Source organism: Bison bison, unplaced genomic scaffold (genome assembly GCF_000754665.1).
Source record: "Bison bison bison isolate TAMUID 2011002044 unplaced genomic scaffold, Bison_UMD1.0 scf7180017864456, whole genome shotgun sequence".
Lineage (NCBI taxonomy): Eukaryota > Metazoa > Chordata > Mammalia > Artiodactyla > Bovidae > Bison > Bison bison.
In genome coordinates, this window is record NW_011495018.1 from 9,718,548 (window position 1) to 9,744,936 (window position 26,389).

The 26,389-nt window shown below is 38.2% G+C and overlaps 1 protein-coding gene across 3 annotated transcripts in view; it reads left to right on the top strand.

The window, feature by feature from the left end:
- Positions 1-26,389, top strand: part of ATE1 (arginyltransferase 1) — a 161,124-nt gene that overhangs the window by 112,114 nt on the left and 22,621 nt on the right. For all 3 annotated transcript variants that reach the window (XM_010859227.1, XM_010859229.1, XM_010859228.1), the window contains one exon: positions 7,481-7,601. In XM_010859227.1, the coding sequence (XP_010857529.1) occupies positions 7,481-7,601 (121 nt within the window). The remainder of the gene's footprint in view (positions 1-7,480; positions 7,602-26,389) is intronic.

A 26,389-nucleotide genomic window follows, 5' to 3' on the forward strand; every position in this document is an offset into this window, starting at 1 on the left:
AGGGACTGCAGCACGCCACGCAGGCCTCTGTGTCCTTCACCATCTCCCAGAGTTTGCCCAAGTTCATGTTCATTGCATTGGTGATGCCGTCCAGCCATCTTATCCTCTGATGCCCTTTTCTCGTTCTGCATTCGATCTTTCCCAGCTTCAGGGACTTTTCCAGTTCAGTTCACTTCAGTCACTCAGTTGTGTCTGACTCTCTGTGACCCCATGGACTGCAGCACGCCAGACTTCCCTGTCCATCACCAACTCCTGGAGTTTACTCAAACTTGTGTCCATTGAGTCTGTGATGCCATGCAACCATCTCATCCTCTGTCCCCTTCTCCTCCTGCCTTCAATCTTGCCCAGCATCAGGGTCTTTTCAAATGAGTCAGTTCTTTGCATCAGGTGGCCAAAGTATTGGAGTTTCAGCTTCAGGATCAGTCCTTGCAATGAATATTCACTACTGATTTCCTTTAGGATGGACTGGTTGGATCTCCTTGCTGTCCAAAGGACTTTCAGGAATCTTCTCCAGCACCACAGTTCGAAGGCATCAATTCTTTGGCGTTCTGCCTCCTTAGTCCAGCTTTCACAGCCATACATGACCCCTGGGAAGACCATAGCCTTGACTGTATGGACCTTTGTTGGCCGAGTAATGTCTCTGCTTGTCAACACACTGTCTAGGTTTGTCATTGCTTTCCTGCCAAGAAGCAATCAATCGTCTTCTGATTTCATGGCTGCAGTCACCGTCCACAGTGATTTTGGAGCCCAAGAAGAGGAAATTTGTCACCACTTCCACCTTTTCCCCTTCTATTTGCCATGCAGTAATGGGGTCAGATGCCATGGTCTTAGCTTTTTTAATATTTAATCTTAAGCCAGCTCTTTTCATTCTCCTCCTTCACCCTCATTAAAAGGCTCTTCATCCTCATTGGCCATATTCCAGTATAAAATAAAAACTTTAAAAATAATAAAATATTGTCAGTAGATTTTGTGGTTGCTGGGACTTTTGGGGAGAGGAAGTAGGGAGCAACTGCCAGTGGGTACAGGGTTTCTTTTTGGGATGATGAAAATATTATGGAATTAGATAGTGGTGGGGCTTCCCTGGTGGCTCAGATGGTAAAGAATCCGCTTGCAATGTGGGAGACATGGGTTCTATCCCTGGGTTGGGACGATCGCCTGGAGGAGGGCATGGCAACCCACTTCAGTATTCTTGCCTGGAGAATCCCTATGAACAGAGGAGCCTGGCGGGCTACAATCCATGGGGTTGCCAAGAGTCAGACACGACTGAGTGACTAAGCGCATAGCACAATCTTATGGATACTCTAAAAACTCACTTTAAAAGGGTAGATTTTTATGGATTGTGAATTACATATCAGTAAAAATGCTGCAAAAAATTGTCAGGGCTTACTGGAACCATGTTTTTGTTTTTGTTTTTTTGCTTCTCTTTTAACTAATTAATGTAACTGTTGCCTTTGAAAATTCAGATTTCTAACTATACCTTAACTGAGGAAAAAATCTCGTGTTATTGACTGTGTTTTCATTAGAAGTTAAAGTATTTTAATGTGTTTTTTTTTTTTCTATTATCTTTATTATTTTTTAAATTTTATTTTATTTTTAAACTTTACATAATTGTATTAGTTTTGCCAAATATCAAAATGAATCCACCACAGGTATACATGTGTTCCCCATCCTGAACCCTCTTTGCTGAAATTGTTAATGATTGCGAAATCAAAGTTTTCTAAATACACCTTTTATGTGCTCTTTAGCTATCTGTGTTCACTATTATTCAGTAAGATATGATAGATGTTTTTAACCTCTGGCTATCAAGTAAATGTAATTTTTAGGCCAAAATTCTGACTATTATATTTTTCTAAACTAAGATATTTGACATATAATTTATTTTGTGATTGTTTAATAGTGTAGAAAATTAGATCAGCATGATAAAATGTTCTTCAAATTATAGTCTAGAGCATGGAAGTAAAAAAGAATGTCCATTCATTCCATTAACCAAAACCCAAAATTGTGTGCTGTCCTCTTCCAGAAGAAGCAATTATTTTTAATAGAAATGGATCAAGAAATGTTTTCCCCCTTGTGTTTTAGATTTAACTTTGGCATTTCCTCGAATTTTAATCTGTGCCACCTAGTAAAGTTGATTGAAATATTATGACTGTATTTTACTTTTCTCTTTTTCCCAGGGGGGAGGTGTAGTATAATTTGTGTTTTCACAAATAGTCTATGTAGTTTCTTTAAAGAAAATAGAATCACTGAACACCCAGCTGCGCCCTGAGGAGAACCTCCCCTCTTCTCCGGCAGCTCACGTTGCAGGGCGCCTTGTCTGTCTGCTTCCTAGTGCTGAAACAGTGCCGGTTTGTGAATAGCTCCAGAAGTTACAAATCACGCTTTGCTGAACTTATTTCTCTTTGAGGACTTTGGATTGGGTAATTACCCCTCACCAGAAGTGTTTAATAAAGAAAACCATGCATTTCCTTGTCGTGTTGAGGCTTTTTAGCAGACAGCTTTTGCCTTTTCCAGGCTTCTTGTCTTGAACTGCATCATCCTCTCCTGTAACCTTTGCTCTTAGGGACCCTTGCTTGGTAAGGTTTCATGTGGTGCTGTCCTTGTTGACTGGGGTTATTTTGTGGCGAGGCGGGGCGGGGAGGGTTGGGGGAGAAGTAGGAGTAGGGAGAAATCTTGAGTTCATCTTCTAACATGTAGATCAAACTGAAAAGGGTGTTCTAAAAAATTGTAAGATAAGCCTGTCAGACCAATTACATTTTCAAAATTTTGAGTACTTTAGAAAATCCGTGGTAACTCAGATTTCTTATTTACAGAAAGTCAGCACCCTAGGAGAAGATTAATCTGCTTTTGCCTCATTGTCCAATATGAATGAATGTACTTAGAGGTTGATTAAATATTTTTCCTTCTGACCATGGGGAAGTATGTCCAAATCCTTAAGTAATTGCATTCTTAATACAGACCTTTCTCATTTTCTTACACTAGCTGGAAAGTCAGGGCAGCTTGCAAGTCTCTGCATTTTCCATTTGTGTGATGGCAACTTTAGATTGAACTGCAAGCAGTTCGGTCACGTAACTCTCTACTGGCTAAGTTTAGAAAGCATAACATTTCAAAGTGGTTTATTTCATGAAATTCTTGGCATTCTTTGATGGCTTGAGACAATATTTGAAACACTGAAATAAGCCTGTACTTAGGAGAAAAATAATGTTTTTACCTAATCTAAAATTTTGATTTTAAATAATCAGAAGTTACAATGTATACATTTATGGTCTTTCAGTGAGATAACCTGAGTATTTAAAGAGTTAAAAATAAAATATCTATTATAAGCAAGTGTTGCCTTAGAAGAACATTGTAAAAATATAGGAGCTTTGGACAGTTGTGCCTGATCACACTTCATACATTCTTATGTATTTATCTTTCTCCAGGTCAGTAACTCCCAGTAGACTGTGAATTATCTAGAGATGTGCCAATTTGTTCATCTTTTTGTTCCCAGCATCTGGTGCCTGTCACAAAGTCAGGAGTCATTTAGCGTTCATTGACTGAATATTTTTTATTGTCAGCATATTGTTAAATCCAGGCACTGGGTTCAGGTGGCTGCTGTTGAATCAGCATATCTGCATGGAATATGTCTGTTTAAAGACTCACAGTTGATGGCTGATTTCCCCCCAGAATTTGATCTGTGCATCTTAGTCAGCATTTAGTTCTGCCTTAAATTAGAAAATGGTGTCATTTGTATATTTTGGGTTTCTTTTTTTCTTGTTTATTTTTTAACTTAGAATGATATATTTTCCTCTTACTAGGAATTCTCTTGGGATTCTCTTTTATATTGTGTGATCACAATAGGCAAGATATACCATCCATTTTTATTACTGTTTCCTTGTTCATATTGGTGGTCTTTTGTACTAAACAGTCCTAGAATAATTAAGTAAGAAGAACTAGGAAATTGTGCAAATGAACAATAAGAGGGGATTATCTCTACCAGATATTATATTAAAATATAATATAGAACTTTAATATTTAAAACTATATGGCACTGGTATATGAGTGGGACTTCCCTGATGGCTTAGACGGTAAAGCGTCTGTCTACAATGCGGGAGACCTGAGTTCGATCCCTGGGTCGGGAAGATCCCCTGGAGAAGGAAATGGCAATCCACTCCAGTACTATTGCCTGGAAAAATAATTAAGCAAGAAGAACTAGGAAATTGTGCAAATGAAGAACAATAAGAGGGGATTATCTCTACCAGATATTATATTAAAATATAGAACTTTAATATTTAAAACTATATGGCACTGGTATATGAGTACACAGACAGAAGTATAACAGAATAAGTAGAAAGTCCAGAAAGAGATTTAAGTATAATTGGAAATTTAGTAAGTTATCAAAGACGTTTTAAATTCTAATTCATCAGGGAAAATGATACTTGTTTAAAAAATGCTCTTGAGGCCACTTGGTAAACATCTGAAAGAAATTAGGTTGAATCGTCTTCTGCCTTACACCAGAATAAATTCCAGGTGGAGCATAAATGTAAATGTAAAATTGTGAAACCATAAAAGTACTAGAGAAAAATCATGAAAATGTTTTTATAGTCTTAGAGTGATAGAGGCCTTTTTATTTATATTACAAAACCCAGATGCCATTTAAAAGAAAATGATAACATTTGACCATTTACTAGATTTCTACATGACAGAAGAGCATAGCACACACAGTCAAAAGACAAACATGGAAAATACAACATAGTTAACAAATTAAGGGTTAATTTCCTTAATATATAAAGAGTTTTTTGATTAGTAGGTCTGTAAACCTAACAACAAAATGAGCCAGCTTTATAGAGAAGGAAATACCAATTCCTTTAAACGTGTGGAATGATTCATAATGCAAATTAAAACCACAGTGAAATGCCACTTCTCATATTGGCAGATATGGAAAGTTTCAGTAGCACACTGTTGATAAGGATATGGGGAAATCAGCACTTGCATGCACACCATTGCTGGTGGCAGTATAAATCCACACAGCTCCTGTGGGAAATCGTTTTGTGCTGTAAAACCTAAAACCCTTATACCCAGCAATCCAGTTCAAGGATTTATCCTGGACATACGCAGAGATAATGTGTTTACAGGAATATTTATTTTATCCCAAATGGTTATGCCACTTTGAACCAACAGTATTCAAGTTCTAGATGATCCAGAACCTTGCCAGAACTTGGTCTTCTAAATATTGTAGTGGGAATTGTGGTGAGCCATTGCAGTGGGAATTCAGTGGTATCTTATTGTAGTTTTGAGTTGCATTTCTGATAACCGATGTTAGGTTTCTTAGACATTCATATATCTTTGGCAAAATGGTTTAAGTCTTTTTGCCTTTTAAAAAACTTGGATTGTTCCTATTAATGACTTGTTAAATTCTTTGTATGTTTTGGATACAAATATGTTGTCTAATACAAGTTTTATTAATATTTTCCCCAATCTTCGGCTTGCCTATTTATTAATAAGTTTTTGAAGATGGTATAATTTTGATACAATCCAGTTCATCAGTTTTTTCTTTTATACTTATTGCTTTTTGTGTTCTAAGGAATCTTTGTATACTCTAAAGTCAAGAAAAGTTAATCCTTTTTAAAAAATTTCTTTAGCTTATATGTTCGGCTCTCCCCTACCACCAGTAGATTCTCGAAATAGTCTATAACCAAAAGGTGGGGGGCGCAGCTCTAGAAGCACTGCTGTAGACTGCTGTCTGGTGTTCACATTTGTTCACGTGGACAGCACTGCATCGTACTGTCCCTCCGCAGTAAAAGTGTTTGTGAATTGGTGGAGAGAATGACATTACTTTTGATAAGGTAGGTATCAATTGAATAACTGGCTTTACTATACTTCCTAAGTATATCATTAATTCATTTCTAAATAATCCCGTGTTATGAATTTTAGTATCAGGTGAGTGTGTCCACCTGGACCTGCCCTGTCTGGGTGACCTTTACTGCTCTGAGGCAGTAAGGCATCAGCAGTGCCGTGAACACTGCAGGAAGATCAGAATCAGAGACCTGAGTCTGGTCTTCATACTGTCTGCCTTCTGTCCTAGTCAGCAAGCATTCCCATTTCATCTAGAATAAAGTCTAGAACATGATTTCTGAAGCTGATCCACGACCTACCTTTCTATTTCTGCAGTGCTCTGCTGTTTCTGTTTCCCAGCGTTCTATTTGTTTATGCTGTAATCTTCATCTAGATTGTTCTCATTCCTTTTCAGCCTGTCCCAGACTTAGCCAGTCAATCTAAGTCCCCATTAAAACTCCATATCCTCCTTGAATTCTCTTCCAACATCTCAAAAGCAGTAATTAATCTGTTTGTGTACATTTTATGTATAATTTCTCCATTATCTTACAGACTGCTGAATGTTTTGAATGCTGGAAGGGCGTGGTGTTCATTTTAAATATAAGTTATAGAGCACCTTTCTGACTCAAGCTGTGTAACAGTGCTACGCCCTTAAACAGGAGTAGTCTGTGTCATGAGGTTTGCACTAGGTCGTGTTTTTCAGACTCTGAGTTTGTGACCCATTTGCTATTTATGAAAGCAGGTTTGGTGGTTAAATGGTCCAAGAGCATAATTTTTTTAAAAAATGAAATAGAATAGAAAATAGAGGATTACATAACATGGATAAGCATTATATAGTAAAAGATTTGTTCCTATTAATAGTTTTATATTTTCATATAGGTTTACTAGGTTATAATGTAAAATGTATTTCTTACTATGGGCTGTAGTTTAAAAAAAATGGAAAACCAATGTTTAGATTTAACCTCTGTGATGAATTTTGAATGTTAAAATTTAGAGAAGAGATGTTTGGAATTTTAATTAATATTTCTGAAAAATTTAACTGAATGATTTCACATAATTTGTACTATCCTCTATTAATTGGCTACCAAACTACCCTTAGAGGAATGATTTTTTTTTCTTTAGTATCTGTTGTATAGTCTATTTATGAGTCTAGATTGCTCATGGAAGCATGTTGACCAGACAGTACTTTTCAGTGCATTAGAATGGAATCAATATTATCAGCTGAGCTTATGAATTTAAGAATTTTGACTAAGGGTAGTGAAATTCCACTTTGGAAAATAAATTTATTTCATGTATAAATCCGAATGCTCTCAAATACAAAATTTCACTTATCAACTAGCACTTGTGTCCACTTGAATTTGGAAGTGGTATTCTTAGCAGTCAGATCAGCAGGAATATGTTTTTATCCCAAAAGAAAGTAGAAATTCAGATCTTCTGAGTCAACACAGGCATCCCAAAGGGTTATACATGAGTTTGAGAGCCTTCAAATGTGCATTCTTGAGCTAGGAAAACAATTACTAATAGGATTGTTTAGTGTTTACAGTAAAGCTGTCCCTGGTTGACTTCATTTAAACTTGTGAGTAATACTTTCCCTGGAATTCTGGAGCCTTGCAACTAGGAAATCACTGTGTTAGTGATGTCAGTGCCTTTTTTCTTCACTTCTCTTTAGGGTCAGTACAGACCATCAGATTTGCTGTGTCCTGAGACATATGTTTGGGTTCCCATTGAGCAATGCCTGCCTTCACTTGAGAAATCCAAGTACTGCCGTTTCAATCAGGACCCGGAAGCAGGTATGTTTGAAATGGAGCTCAGCCAGAAATCATTGGATCTGTTTCAGGGTCCTCATGTGTGACTGTGGCCCTTGACGGGGTCCAATAACTTTTGATATAAACATTACAGAGTGTGTGTGAGTGCCTGTGCACAGACGTGTGTGTTTCTAAAATAAGAGACGCTACATGTACACAAAGCAGTCAAACGCTGTGAAATCATGGTTTTGCAAAGAAATGCAGAAGCCTCCTGTGCTTGTGCTACTTACTGACCCAGCTTCTTCCATTTTGGTTGGTTTTCACATGCTTTGAGGGCTGACACCATTATCCATTACTTTGACCGCTATCACAGTGTGTATGAATTGTTCACTGTTATTTAGCCAGTGTCAAGAAGATAGAAGTATTGACCAGTTGGACTGAATATAGTTGTGGAATGGTTTCACAGGGGCCCAGGTAGCTCCGATGGGTTTTGTGATGACACTTTCTTGACTTCTTGTCATCTCTGGTGCGTCTTCTCCTGCCCAGAATAACCCCAGCCATATTTTCTCCCTTAATATTCTCCTTTGGATACTGCACACTGGTAGCAGGTAAAGTCACTGAGAGTACAGCCCGGGAGCCAGACTTCCTGCTTTCTCACCTAACTTCATCATCAGCTGGTAAACTGGATATTCTTCAGCAATTTCATCATCTCTCTGGCCCCAGATTCTTGGCCTTCACAATCAAGATGATAATAAGATCTTTCATATTGGACTGTAATAAGGATTAAAACAATCACATTGAGAACAAAGACCCCCTCTTGTTGTGTTGGTGATTGTTAGGCCAATTAACATGCCTCATCCTGTGTAAGCCACCAGCTTCTCCTGCGTTTGCCTTTTTTTGCCCTGAAGCCTCTCTCAGAAAAGACATGGAGGTCTGTTCACTTCCCCGTCATCTGAGTACCACCTCCCCTTTACAGCAGTTCCCTCCCCACAGCCCTCCCCACCCTCGCTGTGTATTCCCTGTGGTCCTGATGCTCTCTTGCTCTGTGGTGGATCCATTCAGTTGCTGTCTGTGTCTTCCCCTAGACTGAAGTTCCCAGATATTTCAGTGTGCGCTTCGTTGACCTTTCTCTCAACATAGCCCACCAGAGGAGATGCCCTATGCTTACTTCTTAAAAATACAAACATGTTCCAACTAGCCACCTGTAGTCTAGTCTAAGTTTAGGGAAAAAGAAGGAAAGAGAAATGGAGAGGTCAGGGGAAAAGAAGAAAGTAATTGGAAGAATTAAATATGAAGACAGAGGACAAGGAGAAAAATGCAGTCTTTTTTTTTATTCACATGTTAGGTTTCATTAAAAAAATTTCATTTAAAAAATTGATTTATGTGCCCATATATTTTGTTAACTCCTGGAAAAAGCTGTTATGAATTTAAGAGTGGGCACTTCTTCCACATGATGATACCTTAGAATCCAATGAAGAACAGCTAGAGGGACCCATTTGCTAGGCACCAGGTTTTCTAGATGTTTAGTTTCATGAAGCAACCAATGCTTTGTAGTTCCTTCAGCTTAAATTACTGATCAGAATTTCATTCTAAGTTCTACCTCATTGGTGAAATAGATTTGTTGCTTAAAAACAAATGTATTGAATTTGTCTATTAGTTTTGGAATCAGGCTCAAAATAAAAGCCAGTAGTATTTTAGAGGAAAGCATATACAGTTGACCCTTGAACAACCCAGGGGCAGGCACCAGCCCTCCACCCAGTTGAAAATCCACATATAACTTAGACTTGGTCCTTTCTATCTGCATTCTTGGATTTAACCAACCTTGAATTGTGTCGTACTTCAGTATTGAAAAAATTCTGAGTATATGTGGACTCAAGAAGTTCAAACCCATGTTGTTCAAAGTCAACTGTGCTTAACCACTCTATCCCCTTATAAAAAATTTTTCCCTTTATCTTTTCTCAAGGGCAGGTCAGAGCCAGTCCCTGTAGTGAAAATTGCTGACCATCGTAGTGCATTGTTTCATGTTCACATGCAAAAATTTGTCTTTATAAATTCCTTCCAACTGAATAATAATACCATCTTAAATTGCTTGTGACTCCCAAACTCATGACACAACTTCACCTTCCCTTTTTCTCTCTTGATCTATTCTAAAGACTGTTTCTCTTCTTACATATACTTGGGAGGTTAAAGTAGTCAACAGCCTCTCCCTGTTTTATAAAATTGAAAAGGTGACTGAATGATTTCTGTGTACCGAATGGACAATCAAATATAATGATTCATTCATGTCAGTATATTTCGAATTCATTTTCCAAAGTAAGCACTGATGAGCATTTCATGGCAAAGAAAATTTAAAGTCTCATGTATGCGGGTTTGTCACGTGATGTGTACTATACCTGGTGAGTGAGGAATATACAGCATGTTCCTTTCCTGTAATCTAAGCTACATTTCTATGGTAGTAACTTCAGCTCTTAATATTCACTCTTTAGGATTCATTCACAAAAGTTTGAAGAGTTAATTTTCTTTGATAATTGTACTTCAAAGAAAATGAAGATCCTTTTCCATATGCCGAATCTTTGGGACTTTCTGAAGAACACCATATAATTTTATCAGTATTGAAGATCACAGTCCAGACACTATTTGAAATCAGACTTATAACCTGTGGTTTTAGGAAATTAAAATGCAGTTACATGCTGGAATGTATTGAGCATGCTGTGAAACATGGTCATTTGAGATTTAAATGGCAGTCTGTGAAAAACTGCTCTCTTCTCTGGGGCCAGCTTTACTTTTACATGACCCAAACCTTGACTCAGAAAATACAGAGCTTAACATGGGCAATATTGTTAGTCGGCATGGTGCTTTTTTCACTAAGATCTTGTTCCTCCTTTGAGCTGTTTCAGTAAAGTTCTCTGCAAAAGGCACAGCTGATCACCATGGGTGTTTGTGAGACAGTCTTTGGCTACAAGTGCATCAGTGGCTACTTGCAAGAAAAATTGCATTTCCCCAACTCTGAATTGCTGAGAATGTCTGGAAATTCTGTTCTTCCCTGCCTTCAACCCACCCTCCTCCAACCCCGCACATTTTGGGGATTTGGGTTCTATGGTTATTTGCTCAGCTAAGAAGCCTGCACATTGATAAAAACCTATTGTATTCACTGCTTTACAGTACCATGGGGGGAGGGGCTGGCAAAGTAAAGTAACTTGGAAAATTTTAAAGAGGTTCTTTTGTTCATAAATAGATCTCTGTCTCCTCTAAACAAGGGATTTCCAAAGTTCCTCAAATGATTTTTAAGTAAACGTGGTAAATTGTTTTTTAAATTAATAGTTGGATATGTATAGACCTGAAAATTTTTGCATCACAGTTACCTGTTACTTTTTTGGATTAACTTACTTTTAAAAATGTTTATTGGAAACACTAGTATAAAACCACTACTAAGAAGGAAAATAAAATGATCCATAGTATAACAACAATCATTGTTAATTTTTTAATGATCTTCTGATCTTTTTGTGTGTGTGTACTTAGCTATTTGTATTTTTAAAAAAAATCATGCTTCACACTTTTGTAGTTATTCGTAATACTTTGTGTTGCTTCTTACTTTTAGTAAAAACTGCTTGACCACTAATATGGTTGATGATTCACCAAACAGATGCCACTGCTTTCGTGATAGACAGTATCTAATACAGATACTTCACAAGCATCACTGAAAGGGTAAACCAGGTGGTTTGGAGTCTGTTTGAGAACCATGATAAGCTGTGATTTGATTTGATTCTTAATGTTGCAGAGTATTGTACTGCCAACTGAAAATTGGCATTTGCCAACTGCCTCTACAAGGATTAAGTTACAAAATTCTGTAGCCACTGACTTTCAACACTCCTGAAAGGAGTTCAGGATCAGGAATGAGGCACTCTGTGCTCTGTGAAAAATGAGTAGAACAGGCCTTCAGATAGTTAGATATTTTTAGGAGAATATTTTTATGATCCCAGTGGAGCCCAATTTTTGCATCTCCTCATATCTAGAAAAGCACTAAAATCAGTAACAGAGACATCTTCTCGCTGCGACTAGCAGCAAACCTCTACAAGATGCGTGCTTGAGTGTACATACCCCTTCACTAGACTCACACCTACTACTGACCGCCCCCCAACCTCTTTGAAATACTGTCTTGGGCTGTATTCTTTGTTTTGCCCCAAATAAAACTTAACTCACAGCTCTGATGTTGTGCTTTTTTTTTCTCTCAGTTGACAGTACTATTTTTGTTGGTAGTAAAATCCTTTTGGTCAGATTTATTAAAAAAATTAAAACTTTATTGAGCATATGCTTTTTCCCAAGCACTGTTCTACTCTGTGTTTCCCTGTTACCTTATTTTATGCTCAGAACATAATTGAATGCTTCACCACTGACCCCTCGGATACTATTTATTACAAAAATGATGTCTTTTAATCAGAAATATAATTTGAATTCAAATGTTACAGGGTAATATTTATATAAGTACTTTCTGTATTTCAGAGGTGCTGATTAGAATCAGCTTTATTTCTGTTTCCACTTATAGTTACAGAAGCATATATTTTATCACAGATTAGCTTTCACTCTCTTTTTCTGTACACGTTTTGAAATATTTGCAAGAAATTTCTTAATTTTTCTATAAGGTAACTAGTAAATTATTAGGATATCGAATTTAAATTTACCATAAAAAATAATAGCCCCTAATTCTGACTTAGTGCTTTTATGCATTTACCCAGGTTATTTCTAGGACACCTAAAGTCTTCCCAGCAGCTGCCAGAAATCTAAACTAATACAGGAAGCTTTTTCCTAATTTGATCCCCATCCCCTGAAACTCTGAGCCTCCAGATTTTATTTTATGTTGTTTCATTTGTCTCTTTTCTGTCTTTACTCCATCCCCCCTTTTCCCTGGCACTTTTTCTATACCTCTGCAGTTTCTGTCATGGATGCCCATAGGAAGAAGCAAGTCCCACTCTGACTGTCTGTGTGTGTGAAGTAGCCAGGTTCAGAAAGAGCTCTGGCTCATACCAGCTTGCTTGGTTCCTCCAAGCCTGATATCACAGCCTGAATGTTGTGCTTATGGTCCCTCAAAAGAGGATATACCTCAGCCATAATGTCATCCTAATCACTGAGAAACAGTGCCTGTGAGAAAGCAAATGTACTGAAACTTCCTGGGGTCCCTAAAAATGTGCCTCAGTGATAACTTATAGTTAAGGAGACAGTGGCTTTCTAAATCATTTTAGATTTGGGATTAAGTTGTTACTCTTTTAATTCTCCTCTGGGTAAAAATTATTTCAAGTCCTGATTTGATGTTGACCTACCCATTTGAAGTTGCAACATGAATAATGTTGATTGTTGGATACTTGAAAAAGTGAAAGTGAAAGTCGCTCAGTCATATCTGACTCTTTGTGACCCCGTATGGACTATACAGTCCATGGAATTCTCCAGGCCAGAATACTGGAGTGAGTAGCCTTTCCCTTCTCCAGGGGATCTTCCCAGCCCAGGGATCAAACCCAGGTCTCCTGCGTTGTAGGCGGATTCTTTACCAGCTAAGCCACAAGGGAAATCCCTGTTGGGTACTTAATAAGCATAAATTCTTTGTTGCCAGTAAAGACGGTGCTGTTAGATATAGCCAGCTGAAGATAGAATTTATTGTGGCTTACTATATGTCATAAAGAACCATGTAAGCAGCCATGTGTTAGTCACTCAGTTGTGTCCGATTCTTTGTGACCCCGTGGACTGTAGCCCGTCAGGCTTCTCTGTCCATGGAATTCTCTAGGCAAGTATACTGGAATGGGTAGCCCTTCCCCAGGGGTTCTTCCCGACCTGGGGATCAAACCCGGGTCTCCTGTATTGCCGGAAGATTCTTTATTGTCTTAGCCACCAGGGAAGCCCCATAAAGAAATCAGGCATCAAACCAAGAAAATATGTTTGGAAATTTGGCTCTTATATTTGGTGAATCTGCGGAATGTGTTTTGATATGGAAAATGTAGAAAGTTACGGTCTCTTAATTTTTTTCAGTTTATTCCTTTCCACTTAAAGATATCACTTTATTATTAGTGTATTTTCCCACTTAACTCCTTTTCAGAGATATGCCTTCTTTATTCAAATGTAGTATAGCACTAACATGACTGCTGATTTAAAAATTAGAAGCTACATTTCCCTAGTTTGCATGATCTTTTATTTATTTATTTATTTATTTTTTTGCATGATCTTTTAATGAGGACACTAAGGAGCAAAACAAGTCTTTCCTACAATATTTATGCATAAGAGTAAAGTATTACAGTGTTTTAATATTTGCATTTTCTATTAAAATGTGAAGCTAAGACTCATTAAGGTAAAATTCAACAGTTGTAAATTACTGTTCTCATTTTTAAGAATTTTTTTAAAAGCCAGTTTTACAGAGAAATTTTTTAAATACTGTTTTACAAATTTTTACCAGCCAGTCTTTACTCAATAAGGCATGTATGTGTGAGCACTAAGTCAGTGACTGATAATTGTTAGAGCCTTGGCCAGAGGGAAACTGAAATACGTCTGAAAAGGTTTGAAAAGCAGACTTAAGATTTCCATTTAGCTATTAAGGAAGTATTTCTCTGATTTCTTTCTTTCTGCTTATGTAATAGAAATAATTTTTTAAATAATCCTTTTGACAGTCACCCAGTTTTCAATATATAATTCTATAACAAAAATTATTTCAGTATAATTCTAAAAGGCTTAAAAATATCATGATACTTCAGAATATGTCTGTAAATGCTAGTGAGGCCTGGTTCTAATGTGTGACACCTTGCTATGCTATTTTGTTTATTGTTTGAGTGAAGACTGACATTTTTTGTATCATGAAGGGATTGTCCAAAATGTCAGTTAAAGAATAAAAATAAAGCCCATACCTGCTGTTCAAATGCTGAATGAACTGTGATATTCTGTTGAGTATGAGACATTGTCAAGTTTTAGTCCTTTATTTTAGATACCACTGAGAAACAATGTTGCCAATTAGACTGTGACTCCATGAATTATAAGATGCATTTGGGTTTCAGAAACATTAAAATGTGTAAAAATGTGGATCTTAACAGAGGAAATGGGATTCAGTCTGTGCCCTCTAATAGCTGACAAAGCCGAGGAGTGTCAAGGAGGCTTGTTTCTAGCTGTTATGGAGCTTTGTGGCATCTTAATTCTAGGCATTAGATATGTTATACATGGAGAGTATATACACATATCAGAGTTGGAAGACGTTGATATCAGGTGCTTTTATATAAAAATAAGTTTATTGTCATTGGTGATAATAGAGTTCTTTTAATACTCTCATCTAGGTACTTTAGAAAATTTGGAGAAGACATGTAACTACAAAGATATTTTATTGTAATAAAAGTGAAAACTTTTTACTACCCCAAATCATTGAAATGCTTTAAGCATTCTCAATCTCCATACATTCTGGTTGTAAACAAATTTAAAAACAAATTTTTAAACTTTGTTTGATGTTGGAAAGCAGCAATGAAAGGAGAGAATTTAAAAACTTTGCTTAGCCAGTAAATTTAGTAATCTCTGACAGTTAATGGAATGCTTAAAGGTTAAATAAGTAAAGAAAGGGCAAACAATGATATCCCAGAATGTCATCAGCCCTAAAATCATTTGCAGTTGACTGAACATCTCCCTGCCTTGTGAATTATCGGTAAATACTCTGTATTGTGGAGCCTGTATCATGTGATATTCAATCCAGTGCCTCTTGGCTATTGGAGAAACTGACGCAAATGGCAAGTGTGGCAGCCTGAATTTCTGAAATCACTCATACCCAACTTCAGTGTGAGAAGGAGTCGCTGCATTTGCCTGCAAGGTACTTTTAAACTGTTTAGATTCTGTTTTGTGGATGTTTAATATACATTCTCTCTGCAGAAAAATAAGCAAGCTGTAACATGAAGGTATGAGGAGGTCTGTTTATTTTATGAATGTTCTTTCATGTGATGCTGGCAAAATGTTTTTAATGTAAACATGGAAACTGGGGTAGAATTCCTGTTCTTGTAAGAAGTGTATTTTCCTAGCTGCCATTCATTTGAAATATACCTCATTTAGAGCAGAATTGACTTGTTCATGCTTCTGTGGAGTGTTCACCAATAATAAAATAAAATTTGCTGAAAATGGGGAAGACAGTTTTGACACATAGGGAAAGAATAAAGTTACCTACCTCCTAGCAAAATAAGAAAACAGGAATAAAAATCGGAGTGCTTCCAATGCTATAGCGAGAGACTGTCTTAGTCTGATTTCTTTCCACAAGCAGATCTGACACATGGGTTTGCCCTCAGATGATTCATTTGAGAAATTGTCTTAGAGAACGGGAGTAGAGGACTAGAGAGAGTGAACTAGGGAAGGAGGGAAAGGCTTGAAGGCCCTGTTACTGTGTGAGCTACCACTTTTAGGACTGGAGGTCAGTCCTTCTGAGCGCCCTTCTGGTGCGTGTCTCAGAGTTGGCCACCTGAGGGATTGAGGCCTGTCCCCTGGCCGATGGTTGTCTCATTGGGTGTTAACACCTCTGCACTTTCAGTTTGTACTTGTACAAATACAGAGCGGCCTCCTGCGGCCCAACAGGCTGCTGTCTCTGAAAGGCAGAAAGCGAGAGAGACAGACCTTTTGTCCTTCATGGCACTGCACGCCACAGTTGTAGTGTGAGTCAGGTGAGGCCAAGGGCTGTAAGAGGCAATCCCAAGAGATGTCTAGTGTAGGCCACCGAAAGGTGTGGAAGGAGGTGACAGGTCTCTGATGTCAGCTGAACATGTCAGGTGCATTGGAGCAGAGAGAGTAAGGACCACAAACAAGTATTGAGTCCGGTATTGTGCTTTATGATGGTGTAAATGACTCATCCCAGCCCTCAGGAATTTAGCAAAGGATACTGCAGCTGTTTCAGTAAAATGAAAAAAGTAGTATATTGGGGGTAGTGGATGATGCAGTTAGTTCACACAGCAGGGTCCTCAGCTCCGATTTGGACAGGGTGTGGGAGATGAAACACTAATTGATGAAGTGATCTAAGTTAGAATTTTAAAAGGAACAGAATCCAAGAGCTCTAGGCAAAGAAGAGCATATTTAGAAGATCTGAGGAGCAGAGGGCACTGCTAGAGTTGAGAGTGGCCATGGGCTTGGAGCAAGGAGAGGCAGCTGGTCAGTGCAGGACTTTGTGAATCATTATCCGGAGTTCAGCTTTTTCTCCTGAAAACACTGGAAGGCCATGAAAGGGTTTTCAGCCCTGAGTGACATTAACAGAGTGTCATTTCTACTTCACAAGTGGAGAATGAATGGGACTTGGTGAAGATTGGAGGTAGGAAGACCAACTAGAATGGTTTTGCATACAGCACTAAGCAGAAGATGTTGGTGGCTGAGAGAGGGTGGGAATGGTTGGTAATAGGGAGAGAGAGACTAGCAAAGCTCTTCAAAAGTTGGATGTACAGGACTGGCTGGTTCATTGTTGATGATAATGGGGAGGGGAGAAAGTTGTCAAGAGAGTTAAGGGTTCTGACAGGAACTGGGTTCATGTTGACTTCATTTCTGAAGTGAGAAGCATGAAGATGAGCAGATTTTTCAGAGAAGGAAAAGAATAATGGGTTTTACTTTGGACCGGATGAATTAAAGGTGTTTGTAGACATCCGGTAGAGGTGTCGGGAGGTGCCAGCCTAAATCTTCCTCACTGTTGTGATCAGAATACTGAAATTCCACTGTAGTTTTAAGTGCAGCCAAGCAGTTTCAGATAGTCAACTTACTCAGATGGCTCATCCGTAAAGAATCCACCTGCCAACACAGGACATGCGGGTTTGATCCCTGGGTTGAGAAGATCCCTTGGAGAAGGAAATGGCAATCCACTCCAGTATTCTTGCCTGGAGAATCCCATGGACAGAGGAGCCTGATGCGCTACAGCCCTGAGATCGCAAAGAATCAGACGCAGCTGAGCATGCACACATGCATGCACTCTAGGCCACTGTTAGAAACGTCCCTTTACATTGTGATGTAATACACGTTTCCTTGAATACCTACCTGCTTGCCTTCTGTGTCTGTGTCTGTCTCTCTTACACACACACACAGCTGAAACAAAAATATGCTGAACAATATGCATCCTTTCTCATTTGATGCTCCGTAGCATTTTGTTTTTAAGTTTTTTAAATCTTTATTGACTTTGTTATAATACTGCTTCTGTTCTATGTTTTGGTCCTTTAGCCATGAGGCATGTGGGATCCCAGCTCCCTGACCAGGGATCAGACCCATACCCCTGCATTTGAAGGCGAAGTCTTAACCATTGGACAGCCAGGGAAGTCCCACATTTTAAATTTGTTGTAGTTTTTTCACTTTCTAGGAAATGCTGTTCACAGTCCATTACATTGATTCCGTAACCGTAAATGCCACTCACGATTTGAAACACACTAGTCTGGGAGAACCAAAAGATGAGGGGGCCTAGCGTCTCACTCCATCTCGCCACCAGTTCTATTTTGGTGTATGCAGTAATGGTAGCTGAGACTCGTGTAACTCATATTTCTCAGTCCAAGCCCTGTGCTAAACCCTTAACACGTATCATCTTCCTTCATCCTCACAATGCCTGTCTTGTTCTTTTCTTTAAACCTGCATTCATGAGGCAAACAGCTGGTTAGAGGTAGAAAGGGACGGGATGAAGAGCATATATTAGAATATTCTTGTCGCTGAAAAGACTTGTACAGATGACTGACTTCACGCCTCACTGCTGTGGTTCATTAGAGGCCTCTACCGAGTGCTGGAGATTGTCCATGGTGGGTACACCCAGCCCGTGGCCCTAAGACCTGGGGTCAGACCAAGGAATGTGCTCACACAACCCAGTTACTCTCCTGAGATGCCATATTTGAGTGACCAGTTACTACCCTGGATAGCTTCAGTGGAGGGCTTCCGGATTGGATATTTGGGGTCTGGCTGATGAAATTCAACTATTGGAAATAATGTACTCGCTCATTGAAAGCCCAAGGAAAGTTCTGGCTCAGCCAAGGACTACATAGGCAAGGGGGGAAAAAGTACACATTTAGAGCCACTTTATTTCATTGTAGTTGTACCTCTCTGGGCTTTGCTTGTTTGTTGCTAACAGGCCTCTTCTCTGTTTCTTAATTCTAGTGATAATAACTTAAATACCGATGTTTCTCATGTTTTCATTTCATCTTTTACTCTTAGGTTCGTGCACATACATGGGCTTTGGGTAGGAAATGTCAGTTGTTTATTGATAAGTGTCTGGTTCTTTCCCCATCGCCTCTGCAACAATACATTTAGACTTAGGGCTGCAGCACAGATTTTTATATTCCTTTAAAGGAGTCTTCTGTCAATCATGGTCAAGATTTTAATATTTTTATATTTTCCTGGGGTCTAATTTTGTAATTATATTGATCCAATACTCCAAAGATTCTGTCCCTAACTAGCTAGCTACTTAACTGAAAACTGGCTAGAGCTAAACAAAATTCTATTCTATGGTATCACACAATAATATCATTGTTTTATCATGTATGATCTAGCAAACCACACAGTCATATTCCTTATTTTTAAAACAACTCTCCACTTTTATTTTCAGTGTAACTGTCTTTGTCTTCCAAATGGCCGGTTTCTGCAGATGTGTCTCCTTGGACAGACTCTGGACTGAAATACTATGCATGGTGACTCTATTACACAAAGATGCTTGTTAAAAAATATTTTACTCTAAATAGCTATTATTTGAATATGCTAGAGAAAAGTTAAATAAGGATAATTTGTGTTTTCTTCTCAATTCCTTTCTAGCTCACTCAGTCTCAAGTTGCATAGATAATTTCTTTGCAGACCACAGCAGAGTCATTTAATGCAGTCTGAGCCTTAGTGTCAAGAACTCTTGAGTTCTGATTTCACAAATCTAAGTTAAATTCTCTTCTTAAAGAAAATCTTTCTCTCTTCCAAAGAGTAGGTGGTGAAGTGTGACAATGCTTATGAAAGAATGTAATGAAAGTACTCCAAAGGGCTTATGCAGTTTAAACTTTCTCATTTGCATTTTTCTCACCTGCCATCTATACCAGCCTTAACAATGCAGAGCAAATTATTGCTCTTATGGAAACTTTGATCTTCATTTTATTTATTTTAAAAATTTATTTATTTTAATTGGAGGCTAATTACTTTACAATATTGTATTGGTTTTGCCATACATCAACATGTACGCCACAGGTGTACACGTGTTCCCCATCCTGAACCCCGCTCTCACCTCCCTCCCCATACCATCCCTCTGGGTCATCCCAGTACACCAGCCCCGAGCATCCTGTATTATGCATCGAACCTGGACTGGCGATTAGTTTCACATATGATATTATACATGTTTCAATGCCATTCTCCCAAATCATCCCACCCTTGCCCTCTCCCACAGAGTCCAAAAGACTGTCTCTTTTGCTGTCTCGCATACAGGGTTATCATTACGATCTTTCTAAATTCCGTGTATTTGCATTAGTATACTGTATTGGTGTTTTTCTTTGTGGCTTACTTCATTCTGTATAATAGGCTCCAGTTTCATCCACCTCATTAGAACTGATTCAAATGTATTCTTTTTAATAGCTGAGTAATACTCCATTGTGTATATGTACCTCAGCTTTCTTATCCATTCATCTGCTGATGGGCATCTAGGTTGCTTCCATGTCCTGGCTATTATGAACAGTGCCGTGATGAACATTGGGGTACACGTGTCTCTTTCAGTTGTGGTTTCCTCAGTGTGTATGCCCAGCAGTGGGATTGCTGGGTCGAATGGCAGTTCTATTTCCAGTTTTTTAAGGAATCTCCACACTGTTCTCCATAGTGGCTGTACTAGTTTGCATTCCCACCAACAGTGTAAGAGGGTTCCCTTTTCTCCATACCTTCTCCAGCATTTATTGCTTGTAGACTTTTGGATCGCAGCCATTCTGACTGGTGTAAATGGTACCTCATTGTGGTTTTGATTTGCATTTCTCTGATAATGAGTGATGTTGAGCATCTTTTCATGTGTTTGTTAGCCATCTGTATGTCTTCTTTGGAGAAATGTCTGTTTAGTTTGTTGGCCCATTTTTTGATTGGGTTGTTTATTTTTCTGGAATTGAGCTGCAGGAGTTGCTTGTATATTTTTGAGATTAATTCTTGTCAGTTGCTTCATTTGCTATTATTTTCTCCCATTCTGAAGGCTGTCTTTTCACCTTGCTTGTAGTTTCCTTTGTTGTGCAGAAGCTTTTAATTTTAATTAGGTCCCATTTATTTTTGCTTTTATTTCCAATATTCTGGGAGGTGGGTCGTAGAGGATCCTGCTGTGATTTATGTTGGAGAGTGTTTTGCCTATGTTCTCCTCTAGGAGTTTTACAGTTTCTGATCTTACGTTTAGATCTTTTATCCATTTTGAGTTTATTTTTGTGTATGGTGTTAGAAAATGTTCTAGTTTCATTCTTTTACAAGTGGTTGACCAGTTTTCCCAGCACCACTTGTTAAAGAGATTGTCTTTAATCCATTGTATATTCTTGTCTCCTTTGTCAAAGATAAGGTGCCCATAGGTGCGTGGATTTATCTCTGAGCTTTGTATTTTGTTCCATTGATCTGTATTTCTGTCTTTGTGCCAGTACCATACTGTCTTGATGACTGTGGCTTTGTAGTAGAGCCTGAAGTCAGCCAGGTTGACTCCTCCAGTTCCATGCTTCTTTCTCAAGATTGCTTTGGCTATTCGAGGTTTTTTTGTATTTCCATACCAATTGTGAAATTATTTGTTCTAGCTCTGTGAAAAATACTGTTGGTAGCTTGATAGGGATTGCATTGAATCTATAGATTGCTTTGGGTAGTATACTCATTTTCCGTATATTGATTCTTCCGATCCATGAACACGATATATTTCTCCATCTATTAGTGTCCTCTTTGATTTCTTTCACCAATGTTTTATAGTTTTCTATATATAGGTCTTTTGTTTCTTTAGGTAGATATATTCCTAAGTATTTTATTCTTTTCATTGCAATGGTGAATGGAATTGTTTCCTTAATTTCTCTTTCTATTTTCTCATTATTAGTGTATAGGAATGCAGGGGATTTCTGTGTGTTGCTTTTATATCCTGCCACTTTACTATATTCATTGATTAGCTCTAGTAATTTTCTGGTGGAGTCTTTAGGGTTTTCTATGTAGAGGATCATGTCATCTGCAAACTGTGAGAGTTTTATTTCTTCTTTTCCAATCTGGATTCCTTTTATTTATTTTTCTGCTCTGATTGCTGTGGCCAAAACTTCCAAAACTATGTTGAATAGTAGTGGTGAAAGCAGGCACCCTTGTCTTGTTCCTGACTTTAGGGGAAATGCTTTCATTTTTTTACCATTGAGGATAATGTAATATCAGGCAATTCCAGCAAAGGAAAATTTTCCAGGTCAGTAAAGTTAGAGGGTATGAGGAGGGAGAGAATTAGATATGATACTATGATATACTGACTAAATGTTAGTAAGTATATTTGAACTATTGTCCTTAATTTGTGATATCCTTGTCCTTTAAAATAATGAATAATGTTTTCAGAAAAAGTCTCATGGAGTCTAGTGATTATAAATTGGTCTTTTTATAATGTCTCTTTTAAAAGACACCTGAGTATTAAATTCGTTTTGTGAATCCTTTGTTAAAACAAAGGCTGTTTGCCATGCAGTTAGTCACCATATTATATTGTCATTTTAAAAATTAGAATTTTTGAACATGTTTTCTGAAGCACTTAAAAGTGCATTCAAGAAGGCAAGTAAAAGCAGAAGGCGACCAACCGTTTAGTTTATTTCTGAATTTGGAACTAGTGCTAGAATTTGCTTTGGGAGATAGTCCTGGCCTTAAATGGCAAGCTGTAGCCATTTCTTTCATAACTATTTAAATGTGTAACTGATTCAAGACTTATGAAGAAATACTTAGGTTATAGGAAGAGCTCTTAAAAATTTATTTTAAACTTTTAAGAAATTGAAATTAACTTTAGAAAGTCTCAGCTTTTAGGGACTTGTGACTGTGTAGCTGAGCAACATGAAGACAAGACTTGGTGTCCATGTCAGAAGCTAGGGTTGTGGGGCTCACAGGAAAAAGACCCAGGAATGTCCTGGAACAAAGCAGAGTCTCTTCTTATGCTCTTGTTGTCCATAGGTTTTATGTCTTGATGGTAATATTTTGTGGTAACAGGCTGCTGGTTAGCTTGCTTATGTGATGATAAGAAAGGAGTTTTAATGTTTTTATTACAGTAGCCCCTCCACCTTTTCATTGTTAAAACATTTTGCTTCAAAGTAGGCATTTTCAGTGCAATGAAATGAAAAAAAAAAAAAACCTGGAGCATTAGATCATTTGGGGAGATTTGAGTTAGCAGGTAACAAATGGATTCCATCCTGAGCAAATGTGAGCTAGTGCAAACCCAGCAGAAGGTCTGAAGTGCATGGGACTGGATGGGTGGCACAAAAAAGGGCTGGAAGAGCCTCATAAAGGTTAAAGCAAAAACACCAGAACCTGGGTAGCTATAAGAGGTTAAAAGAAAATATTTTTCCTTAGAGCAAGAGGGTAGTATACCGGGAGACATGTGGCAAAGCTTATTCCGTTCCATACTTTTTGTTTGTCACCTCGGAGAGGGGAGCTTGCTTTGTGTAAGTAGTTGCGTGTTCTAGTCTGGTATCCAGAGGTAACAGAATTAAAAGAGACAGGTGATGATGGGACTCCGTAACCAAGCTTTTGAGCAGCAACAGAGCAGCCTGTAGCTCGTGGCTTTCTCCAAAGAATCTAAATTCTGGTCAAGCAGCTGACTTTGGCTGTGAGTCACCGTTGGGTTTGGGCCCAAATTCCTCTTTCCAGCCACATCATCGCTTTAACTTTGCAGGTTCTAAAAAATCTGGAGCATGGGTATTCTCTACTTGTCTCTGGAATTCTCGGCCTCTCTGGAGATGCAGACATAGATGCGTCCAGAATGTGAGGCAGGAGACAGAGCCTTTCATTCCAAATGAGCCAGAGGCATTTTTGATAGGTTGTTTGCATTAGCATCATTTCCCTCCGTTTTATTGTGGTTAATTGACGGGAGTTTGAAGAAGATTTCGGATACCACTCTCGTTCTAAAAGTGGATCAACCCCCAAAGCCCAATTTAAAGCTGTTGTGACCTGATTAATTTTAACATTTATTACACATTCAGAAATGAAAGAAAACAATCCAAAAATGATTTGAGAATTCAGACATTGAGTAATCAACATGTGGTACTAATTAATGAGAGAGCTGATGAAAGTCGGGTAGCTGTTCTGAAGATAGGTCTCTGTTGCTTGTCTCTGAAGAGTATGAGGTTAGGATCAGCAGCATGAACCACAGACATTTACTCGGAGCCTACCCGGTGCTGCAAATCATATGTCTGTGTATCCTCAAAGCCCAGGGCATGTGGTGTCTGGGCTCTGGTTCAGTTCCCACCCTTGAGGAGTTCACTGTCAGGTTGGAAAGACCATCCACAAACAATGCTAAGGAGCAGCTAGATTATTGTTCCTATAAATAAAAGGGTTTTTTTTTTTTCCTGTATTAAAAAACACTGTTTTTGATGAATGTGTCAAGTGGCTGATTGTGGTAATCCTTACACAATGTATGCATATATCAAAACTTTGTGTTATATACATTAAGTGTAGTTGACCCTTAACAACTTAAATTTGAACTAGGAGTGTCTACTTATATATGGGTTTTTTTCAGCAGTTAATAGTGCAGTACTGCACTATACAAGGTTAGTTGAATCAGAATGAACAGAACACAAATAAATACAGAACTAATAAGATACAGAACCTTGGGTACAGGGGAACCATGTATACAAAGGGACAATTATAATCAATACTTGTACTTTTGACTGTGCAGAGGGTTGGTACCCCTAATCCCGCTTTGTTTTAGGGCAACTGTATATACAATTTTAATTTTTATTTCTCAAATACAACTTAATAAAACTGGGAGGAGATGCACCACTTTTAACTGGTCATAATTAAGGAGAAGATGCTAAGGTGACATTAAGATGGTTTGCAGGAACAAATTGCTGGAAATCTTAACTGTTTTCCCAAGCAGAGGTGACAGAAGAATAAATGAGTACTGCATGCGTTTTCCTTGCTAATTGTTTTCACGTATTGAGCTTATTGCCCATTCCATTTTGGCTTCTAAATTGTGAGAACAGTTAGAAATGAATAGATAGACACGTAAAATCTCTGCATCTTTTACAAAGGACATGAGTTGTGCTTTCTCTAATTTGTTTGCATAAAAGATTTTGGAAACTGGAAAATGTTGCTGTAGCCATTACCTCTGTTCATTGACCTTTGCACTCCTACTGTTGTTTGAGATTAAAAATAAAACCCTGAAGTACAGTTGCATGTCTTGAGAAAGAAAAGCTGTAGAATCCTGGGATAAGCTGGATTGTGGCTGGTGACTCTGGGCCTAAAAAGAGGAGCTCCCTGCAGTCTTTCTTCCTAGATAAGCATACCTGTGTTTGTGTTAAACATGGTTCGTAACTTAACCCAGCAGGTCATTATTATTTTGACATTCAGAGGATCACAGAATTCACAGTGGGGAGAGATGGTTGTGTGTAACTTGCCTTCACTCAGCTCAGCCTTTTGTTAAGGTTTTTGAGGGATCTAATTTGATGTTTTGTTTTGTCTGTTGGCTTTTTTTTCTTCCCCCTGACAGCCTTGGTATCATTTGCTCATGTTAAATATTACTTTATTTTTAAAATTTTTTTGTAAGCTTAATCTAGTTAAGTGCCTTTCTTGTAGATATCCAGGTTTGCTTTAATGGTTTGAGTGTTTGTATGAAGTGAAGTCGCTCAGTCTCGTGTCCGACTCTTTGCGACCCATGGACTGTATCCTACTACTAAGAAATTTTAGACATACATTCATTCATTTATTGAAAAAATACTCAAATTTCATTTTGAGATAGCTCTTAACTGCAGTAGATAAATGGAGAGTCCTGATACCAATAAGACTCTTTTTTCAGTCAAGAAAGTATCTTATTCCCCTACTCATCTTTAATAATAAATGACTTAAGAAAATCAAACACAATAAGTTATTAAATCAGATCAGACTTGTTAAAAATTGGCTTTATTGATTAAAGTATTTATTTCATAGCATTGTTGTTGTTGTTCAGTTGCTAAGTTGTGTCTGATTCTTTGCGACCCCTTGAACTGCAGCACTGCAGGCTTCCGTGTCCTTCACTATCTCCTGGAGTCTGCTCAAACTCCTGTCGATTGAGTTGGTGATGCTATCTCATCCTCTGTCTCCCCCTTCTCTTCCCGTCCTCAATCTTTCCCAGCATCAGGGTATTTTCCAATGAGTTGGCTCTTTGCATCAAGTGGCCAAAGTATTACAGCTTCAGCTTCAGCATCAGTCCTTCTAATGAATACGCAGTGTTGATTTCCTTTAGGATTGACTGGATTCATCTCCCTGCTGTCCATTATAGCATTGTTTGAATTTTAAACCACAAAGAAGTAATTGATCTTTAGGTTCAAAAGCAAACAGTCCTAAACAACATGATACATAGTGAAACCTGAAATATTTTAAGTTTGTATATAAAGCACTACAGTTTTGCTTTTGTTTATGAAAATCAGTAGTCCATGGGGTCGCAAGGAGTTGGACATGACTGAGCGACTGAACTGAACTGATGAAAATCAGTAAATTTTGACAGCTAATCTCAGGGTATTAGGAACTTTCGTGCTAAAATAGGTCTTCCCTGGTGGCTCAGAGATAAAGAATCCACCTGCAGTGCAGGAGATGCTGGTTCCATTCCTGAGTCAAGAAGCTCCCCTGGAGAAGGAAATGGCAACCCACTTTAGTATTCTTGGCTGGGAAATCCCATGGATAGAGGAGCCTGGTGGGTTATAGTCCATGGGTTTGCAAAG